Source organism: Triticum aestivum, chromosome 4D (genome assembly GCF_018294505.1).
Source record: "Triticum aestivum cultivar Chinese Spring chromosome 4D, IWGSC CS RefSeq v2.1, whole genome shotgun sequence".
In the NCBI taxonomy this organism is placed as follows: domain Eukaryota; kingdom Viridiplantae; phylum Streptophyta; class Magnoliopsida; order Poales; family Poaceae; genus Triticum; species Triticum aestivum.
Genome location: NC_057805.1, coordinates 65,990,527 through 65,999,440, shown reverse-complemented (window position 1 = coordinate 65,999,440; position 8,914 = coordinate 65,990,527). Strand labels below are relative to the sequence as shown.

The 8,914-nt window shown below is 44.6% G+C and overlaps 1 protein-coding gene across 1 annotated transcript; it reads right to left on the bottom strand.

Moving 5' to 3' along the window:
- Positions 1-204: 204 nt before the first annotated feature.
- LOC123096250 (E3 ubiquitin-protein ligase CHFR) lies at positions 205-8,136 on the bottom strand. Its single transcript, XM_044517932.1, has 14 exons — positions 7,940-8,136; positions 7,663-7,816; positions 7,094-7,188; positions 6,353-6,506; positions 4,740-4,875; positions 4,564-4,650; positions 3,683-3,773; positions 2,952-3,056; positions 2,493-2,593; positions 2,323-2,388; positions 2,144-2,231; positions 1,548-1,608; positions 1,400-1,463; positions 205-495 (listed from the first exon to the last, which is right to left on the bottom strand). The coding sequence occupies exons 1-14, from the start codon at positions 8,013-8,015 to the stop codon at positions 367-369; spliced, it is 1,407 nt and encodes a 468-aa protein (XP_044373867.1). The 5' UTR covers positions 8,016-8,136; the 3' UTR covers positions 205-366.
- Positions 8,137-8,914: the final 778 nt, after the last annotated feature.

Sequence of the window (8,914 nt, the reverse complement as noted above, 5' to 3'; positions counted from 1 at the left end):
AACAAGCACCAGCCTTGCCTTCTCCTTCAGATGAAAGCACTCTGTCCTATGCTAAACCCATGCTCATGTGCGAAAAACGGCGATTTTTCTAGCGCACGCCAAAGGCACTTCAGCTTGCGCATCGGTCGCCACAGCACATGAAAAATGACATGAGCTCCAGGAGGCGAGCTTGGCCGTGAAGGGAACACGACATAAACATGACAGTTTGGAACATGGAATGTATGCCACATTGGATGACGAAGGGAAACAAACAGTTTAGTATGGTCTACCACACAAATCAAACTCGGAAGGTGTGTGCGTTGCTCTATTATGTACATACAATCTTCTCCGTTGCTGGAGAAGCGGCTTCAAGAGACGTCAGGCAAGTTAGGGGTTGCCTCTCGTCGGACGGCATACGTGGTTCAGCTTCTTGGCGTGGTCCTGTCGATGGTGCTGGGTACGGCACATGAAACCGTACCAGCAACTATCCCTGTCAGCAGCATCAGCTGGAAGAAGCTGGAAAACAAACATCCACATCACCATCAAGAGACAGATAGGATACATGAAGAATAAATAAGGAATGCAGGGGGGGTATGCAGTTGTTAAGGCATTCATTCAACAAAACAGCCGTATCAGAAATCTCCTGCTTCAGATAATCTGTCGGATTCAAACAAGATTAACTTGGAACTGGTGATCATACCATTTTATGCAACCCTTTTAATAACTTATCACAATATATCAACCGTGCCTTGATACTGTTGTCAGCTTGGGAGGAATTCTATGCTTATCAAAACGAATTACTACTAGTTTAGGCCCATACCAAACAAACAGGTAGGGAACCACAGGAATATCAGACAGTTAAAAACCATTTAGCAATGTTCTCCCTCCGTCCGAAAATACTTGTCATCAAAATGGATAGAAATGGATGTATCTAGAACTAAAATATGTCTAGATACATCCTCTTTTATTCATTTTGATGACAAGTATTTCCGGACGGAGGGAGTATATTATATAATGGTCTAAAATGTAACGGCTTTTATGCTCTTGGGGAAACCAGCATATACTACATTTCACAAAGCTGTAAGCCTTAAATTTATCATATTTAAATGACCAATCTGCATTCAGTACCATGTACCTAGTATTGTACTGGATCATTGTAAAGGCTTTTATTCTAGTTGGCAAAGCAACTCCGGGAGTAGTATATGGTAAGTCTTGTGGACATCAATTTTTGTATCAACTCTGGGAGTAGTATCTGGTAAGTCCTTTGTGGACATCAATTTTTTGTATGTCAACTAAATAAGTGTACTTACAACATTGACATCTCACTACAAAAAGTGGGAGGCATATCTAACATAAGCTAACCGATTAGCATATGCTCATGAAAGTACGAACTGACTGTAAGAGTTAATAGTATACATACATTTCTGGGCGTTGACACGCGGAACCAATACAGCAGAAAATCAACGAACTTGTTGTAGCAATGGCTGCATTCATTTGACTCAACAAAATCAGCAAAGGCACCAAGATGAAATCAAGAAACTATTCTTGTCAACTCAGGAAGCAATTACTTGCAAAGGTATGTCCTGGAAGTAATTGCCTCAACATTATTCAGTTGCAGCCTTGAGCGATCTGCATGCAGCAAGAGCATCATATCGATAATGATTCAAATATGATATATATCAGAACGTTTCCCTATCAAAAAGATATATGTGGGCGCACGCAACAGGAGTATAGTCCTCCGTTCCAAAATAATTGAAGTTCTAGGTTTGTTCCTAAGTCCAATTTGTTTATGTTTGACCAACTCTATAGAAAGATGTGCTAAAATGTACAATGCCAAATACACATAGTACAAAAATATATTCCGCAAAGAATGTCATGAGAGTAATTTGGTGTTCTAGATGTTAATATATTTGTCTAGACTTGGTCAAACTTAAACAAGTTTGACTTAGGACAACCCAGAACTTCAATTGTTTGGAACAGAGGTAGTATTGCATAAACCAGGTGCCAAATAACACTCAAAGTAAGCTTTCCTTCAAATCATGCATAAAGTCATATACACCAGTATTTTGTCATATCAAGATAGAATTGAAGTTTTTAAGATAATTTCTTCACAGCTATCACATATGCACCAAAACAATATTCAACTGAAATAACAGAACATTACCAAGTTCCTTATTATCAAACTTTGCTATCCACTCAGAGATTACAGCTTGCAACGTTTTGCCAGATTTCTGTATGCACCTTTCTGTAATCTAGAGAGGAGAAACCACAGTTCATTCACACATGAAACTACCATCAAGGCCATAAATGATAAGGGATAAGATCAAGATGGAATATTCCTACATCTTTTTCATATGGATTTCCCCCATGAAGCGTGTCCGGAAGTCTAGAGATATGGTGCTGAGAGATCTGGAATAGTATGCACACATCATGTCAAAAGATTGCAATTGATGTGTATGATGATGAGAAGGTACATCAGGGCTTTAAAATATAGCAGAGACAGATTGGCTTACCATCCTGAAAGTTTCCTGGTTGCAGATTAGATTACAATGACTTGAATTCACTCCTTGGGAATACCAATAAGCTCCACAAAATGATCCATCACACCCCAAACCTGCAATATAAGTATGATAGGTCAGCACCAAGAGTGGTGTCATAAAACTAAAGTAAATTAGGAAGAAGAGCAGCCAAACTGCTCATAGTGACTGCACCTTAAGAAATTTACTGAGAAGCAAGTAAGAATAATGCTTATACTATTCATGCAGATTTATGCAATAGAATAGCCTTAAGGGAACTAACTAATGACGAAAATATCTAAGGAAGGCCAATAATAAAATTAAAACACCAAATTTGCAGTTCAATGATGTAGCACTGCATCAGTAGTGTTGTAGTGTTAAATAGCATATCAAATGAACAAAATAATATAATCCATGCAATTAACAAGAATACAGACGATCAAAATCGGCAATTACATTTTTGTATACTGGTGTTAGGCCTAGCTGGCATCAGTCCTCCACATCCATTACACTGTATGTGTGCTGCTCGGGGACTGCATCTAAATCCAGCAAATTCTGTACCTGCAATAGTCACATGTTCAAAACACAAACAAACGGATGAAACAAGTAGACGCGGGAAGCTGAATAAAAACCTCAATTAATTATATCATTACTCTGTTCTCTTTTAGAAGCTGTTTAAGAGTAACCCGTTGAAAACTTCAACTGATAATAAGTTAAAAACAAAAGTAAGAACTGCTTTTGTCTTAACGTTGATGAAAGAATGCAAAAGTTACATCTCTAGCCATATCAATGCAAAACGAATGCACCCAGTCTGAGCTCATGTGAAAAATGCACACACACACACACACACACACACACACACACACACACTGTTATTGTACCAAGGGAACAACTTTGATAAAAAAGGGCAGCCCGGTGCACGTAGCTCCTGCTTGCGCAGGGTCCAGGGAAGGGTCCGACCACTTTGGGTCTATAGTACACAGCCTTTCCCTACATTTCTGCAAGAGGCTGTTTCCAGGACTCGAACCCGTGACCTCATGGTCACAAGGCAACAGCTTTACCGCTGCCCCAAGGGAACAACTTTGATAGTTATGAAAAAAAATCTCCAGATTCTGAAAACCTGAAGGCGAGCATGTACTAATATATGTTGATCAAGATGATATTCAAAGCGATATTCCCATATTTACCACATTGAGGACATGGAAATTCATCGTTGCTTTCATCACTTGCAGGTGGCAAAGGGCGCTTTCTTGATTGATTTTTCTGTTTTCCCAAAACCTACGTCATGAAATAACATGTCACCAACTATTTAGATTCTTGGGAATGGAGAAAGACCATATATATAGAAGAAAAATATACTGGTAAAGTAGAAAATATAATAAAGGAACCATCTATGAACTCAGGCTCAGTAGGTTTAGCAAGGAGCAATTGTCACAAGGTACTCAATGGTTGCAATGATACATTTTAACTAAAAGACGAGCAAACTTATGAAGACAACTACAGAACTTTTCATCCAATGGTACACCTGTGAGTTCTTTAAACAAATTCAAATCATAACATGCTAGGTAAATATTCATTCTGCAGGTCCCATATTCCATGAATTCCCTTGCTAAAACGTTAAGATAAACTGCTATATTCCTGTCATCTTAAAATTTCATCAACAAATTCACACATCAAGTTCACAAATCAAGACTAACCTTAGCATTCATACAAAAAAAAAAGTGACAGATAAGTTGTATTACAGACCTCACAAAAACGTGATATTTTCAGACCACAGAAAGATGTCCAATTTATCATGTCACAGCCTTGAATGGCTTGTATTAAGATGCTGCTAGTGATAATTGATAGATTAGCTAACCACTTAAGTCCATGAGACTCAACTGTAAATTAAAAAACTTAATCGGCCGTTTAGCTACAAAGAAATTAATGCAGGCATTTGATAAAGGGTGAGGTTTTTCTTACAAAAAATCAGATAACCATGACTAAAATATGACATACTGGCGCCAGAACTGATGCATGTAGAAAATAGTGAACACCGGCAATTCTTACAGTAAGGTTGTAAACTCACAAGATTCGATTTAACTGAGGCATATGACTCTAACAACGCAATCTCATCATCAGACCGCTGTAGTGACGAAAAAGCTTGTAGTATAGCCTACAAAAAAACAATGAAAGAAAATCTAGCCCACCAATAACAATTTCAGGAACAAAATTCAAGACAGTCATTAGCACAAATTATGATACCTCTTCAATATTATGAAGGAAGTGATTCCTTCCGACTGATTGCACTGGCGTCCTACATTGTGGACAGGCAGCACTCTGGCTTTTATCACGTGACTTGCTCGAAGACCTTCTCAACCACTCTGAGAAGCAGCCATTGCTAAATTGGAAAGGAGAAAGGATCAACACCTAATCGGAGAGATGTCTGAAGAATTCCCCCCCCCCCCCCCCACGAGCCCCCGCGTCGTTCCCAGGGGAGACTCGGGAGGCGAAACCCTAGCCGTCGCCGGCGGGCAAAGCCCTCACCGGCGGACGGCGGCAGCGGGGCCCTCGTTCGTGTGCTCGCGCGCTGCTGCTGGGCGCGCTGGAGCGGCGGGCGGCCGTCTGCTCGCGGGGAGGTCGAGATGGCGTGGACTGCGTGCGCGGTCGCGCTGCCATGGCGGCCGGTGATGCATGTGGCAGAGTTGAGGGCGCCCAGATCTGGGCCGCACGAGCCCGCCCAGGCCCGCGACAATCACTCTGCCCCCACCCACCCTTCTCCCTCCTCCCACCCCTCCCGGCCGCCGCCGGCGGTTGCCGCTGGGTTAGTAAGCACGCTCGCGGCGACCCTGACGGTTGCTGCTCCGCTGTGCCCCGGCGGATCCTGGCGGCGGAGGCTGCGGGCCAGCGCGGCGGCGGCGCGGTGCAGGTGGCTGCAGCCGCCTGCTGGACGCGCTCCCGGCGGTGGCCGGCCTGCTGGAGCTGCGCTGGTCGGTGCCCACTCCTGCGACGACAACGTTTCTAGGCTTCCCCCATGTGTGTTGGTCTTCTCCAACGATTCTTCGCCATGCCCGGTCTGCCACTGCATCTGAGGTCCTTCGTTCTTGGGTCGGGGCGAAATCCCCGCGCAGCGACGGCCTGCGCTGTCAACGGCGACGCCCGAGGGTGCCGTCACCTCCTTGGAGGCGTTGGCATGACCCTGACCGGACCTCCTCCTCGAGCACCGGGAGAAATCCTAGGTCCGGCCTCCCGGACCGGGCAGCGGCGGCGTCTCAACGCCGCTCCCCTCTTGATGGCGCTGCTTTGGCTGCAAGTGGAGTACTTGATGCGGCAGATGGTGGTTGGCGATGCATCGGCTCTGGCGTAGACTGCTACACAAGGAGCAGGTCACAACGTTTGCCTGCGCCGGCGCTCCCCAATGAATGCTACACCAGTTCCAATCAGGCCCTGCCTTTCACCCGCCGACTCTCTAGGCACATGGGTGCGAGGTACGTCGGCCTGGGCAGTCCTGAAGCTGCATTCGTCCCTGGAAGTGCCTGGCAATGGCAGTGATGCTGCCCTGTTGCCCCGAGTCTCGGTGCTTCGCCATTTTGGCTGGAGGCAAGGCTGGGCGAGGCCTAATGTCGTTGCGTGTGTCTGTAGTTGAGGGCACCTCCTCACCTAGCTGTAGTCACTTGGTGAGGACGGTCGGGTGTGTGTGTGTGCGTGTGTGTGTGTGTGTGTGTGTGTGTGTCCCTCCTTTCTGGAGGTTGTACCCCCGAAGTCTTCCTGTTCAATGCAATGAAACGCAACTCTTTTGCGTTTTCTCGAAAAAAAAAGGATCAACACCTAAACTTTAAAAGAAAAGCTGAGATTGGCTAAGAAAGCTAGAAAAGTACCAGAAGTTGTGGAAGCAGGGAGCAACAGTAACAACATCATGCCACAAATTCAAGCATATGCTGCATTTTGCATTCTCAATATCGAGTAAAATCTTGACATTGTTTTTGTCATGGTCCTTCGCAGCTGTTATATCAAAGGTATACACTAAATGACCTGGAAGAAAAATAAATCATGAGTGTGTTACAAAATAATCCAGTTCATCTGTTCAGAATTAGAGAAGCATGAAAATTAGAGCCCTCCTAAAAGGTAAAGATTTGCTGATCCACAAGTACAAGGACTCTGTATTAATTTAATGTGGCTACAGCCTTTGCAGGTTTGACAACATTCTAAGAATATGAGTGGTAGGTTTGCAGATAGTGAGGAAGTACTGGTTTGTTGAGCAAGAAATTATTCAAGACAATCTGAATGTTGTCAGTATATACTTACAATAACACATGATATTTTTTTTCCTTTTGCAGATATGGAGTTCTTCAGAGTTCAGGAACACATAAATAGATGTAAAATTGTAGCATACACATGTTTCACTTTGTAAACCTAGGAGCTACCTTACACAGAATGATACTCTTAGCTACATAAGAATTAAAAATGATCAAAGAATGCACATTTAGTGAAAAGGCACAAAATTTTGTTAAGTTTCATAAGGCATAAAATATATATTTTCTTCTCCAATGAAAAGGGATGTAGAACATGCAGTGGAACTAATCTGTGTTGCACAAACTGAAAATAGGAAACTATATGACCTTCTTCCCGGGGCCCTGGGACAATCTTGCTCCCTGGTTTAATGTCAACCAATTCTTGTTGGATAACTCTTCCATCAACAATAATTGCATCCGAGCTTTATCAAATGGTACATGGACAATGGCAAAGTATGAACATTAGCAAGAATATAATCAATAATGGTATACAAATCACACAAGGATGACATGGCAAGCATGAAACATTAACAAGAGTCTGATAAAACAGTAAAAGGTACTACTCCAGGAATTTAAGTTACCAAAGAGCATGGATACACTAGTGCAGCTTAAGAAAAGAAAAAAGAGGCGCCTTTCTCACAAGTCAAAATTCTCCCTATCGATTCGCACCATTTCGGACGAAATCGAACCAAAAATCGCCGAAATAGAGTCCAAACACAACCAAAATTTGCATTCTATCGCAGTCCCCTCACAAGAACAAACATGCAACAACAGTACCAATCTTACACGACACAGCACCAAAATAGGACCTTAAAACCACACCAAAACCCGCACATTCCCAATAAGACGCATTCCATGAGATCGACATCGCCCCAAAGAAGTACCACGAATCATACCTGAGGTTCCGGATCGTCGCCGACGACGCGTCGCCGCCGCGCCTAATCTCGCACCACGCGAGCTCCTCCCCGCCTGCGGCGGGGGCGACCAGGGAGCAGACCACGGCGTCGCCCTCTGCGACGGCCACCTCCGGGTAGGCGGAATCCGCAGGCACTGGAAAGGAATGCACGGGACGGACCAAGAAATCGGAAAGAATCAAGAACCGTGCGGTCGAAGGAACCCAAGAGAGGAGGGGAAAAAACATGGAGGAATAGTTGGGTTGAACAGGCCCGATACCTAGCTTCGCCCAGACGCCTGCGGCGGCCGGGGAAGACGCGGAGGGGTTGGAGTTGGAGCACTCGCCGGAGTCCATGAGGGCAGGGAGCCGGCGGGGAAGGAAAAGGTAGGAGATGACGTGCGTGCAGCGACGCCGGCGCGTTGCGTGCAGGGGACTTCGCTTCAGTTCAGAGTTCGGGTTTGGCTGCCTCGTGTACGGACCTCTTTTTTATCTGTAAAATGTTAAAAACGTCGGATTCTTAACCAGGACAAATTGAACGTTCTTTACTAACACAAATGGAAATTACCATCCGCGTGACAACTAAATTTGGAAATTGTCTTCTTTTTTTAACAAAGGAGACGCCTATGGTGACTTTGTAAAATAATAAGCCAGCTCAGTCTCTCGAAGGTGCTCATAGCGGTAGGGTGTGCGTGTGTGCGTTCATAGAGGTGAGTGTATACGCGTATGTATGAGCGCTTGCGTCTGTACTGTGTTAAAAAAAGATTATAGTGAAATCTTTTTAGTTTTGTTAAGGGAAAAAATTAGAATAAGCCGGCCGATCACGCGAACACTTCCGCCGCACGCGCAGACGTCAGATACGAGTTTAATCAGCCGACACTCAACCGCCCAGGACCTTCACCACTAGACCGATAACCCGCAAGTTGCAACTTGCACATATCATTTTTGAAGAAAGAAAAGGCGATCTCGCCTTCCTCCGGCCTCCAGCGGCTCTCCTCCGCTGACGATACGGACGTGAGTGCTGAGGGGGGTCACCAAATTCACGTGTGTGGATCTTTTTAGTCTCTCATAGTTTAGGTTTTTAGGCTGCTTATCATCTCTGCTTCGGCAGTGGCAATCGTGGCACTGAATAAAATTTCTTCAGATCCTACTCCGACGAGGTGATCGGTCCTATGGTTGGGGATGGATTTGGAAATCGGTCTGTTCAAGCAAGGATGGTGCGTTATGGTGGACATGTGTCCTCGGGCTCCGTCGTT

Coding starts and splice junctions, on each gene's coding strand:
- LOC123096250 (XM_044517932.1), bottom strand. CDS start 8,015: ATGGACTCCGGCGAGTGCTCCAACTCCAACCCCTCCGCGTCTTCCCCG. Junction 2,389..2,492: donor ACCAGGAAACTTTCAGGATG/GTAAGCCAATCT, acceptor ATACTATTCCAG/ATCTCTCAGCACCATATCTC. Junction 1,464..1,547: donor TCCAGGACATACCTTTGCAA/GTAATTGCTTCC, acceptor AAATGAATGCAG/CCATTGCTACAACAAGTTCG.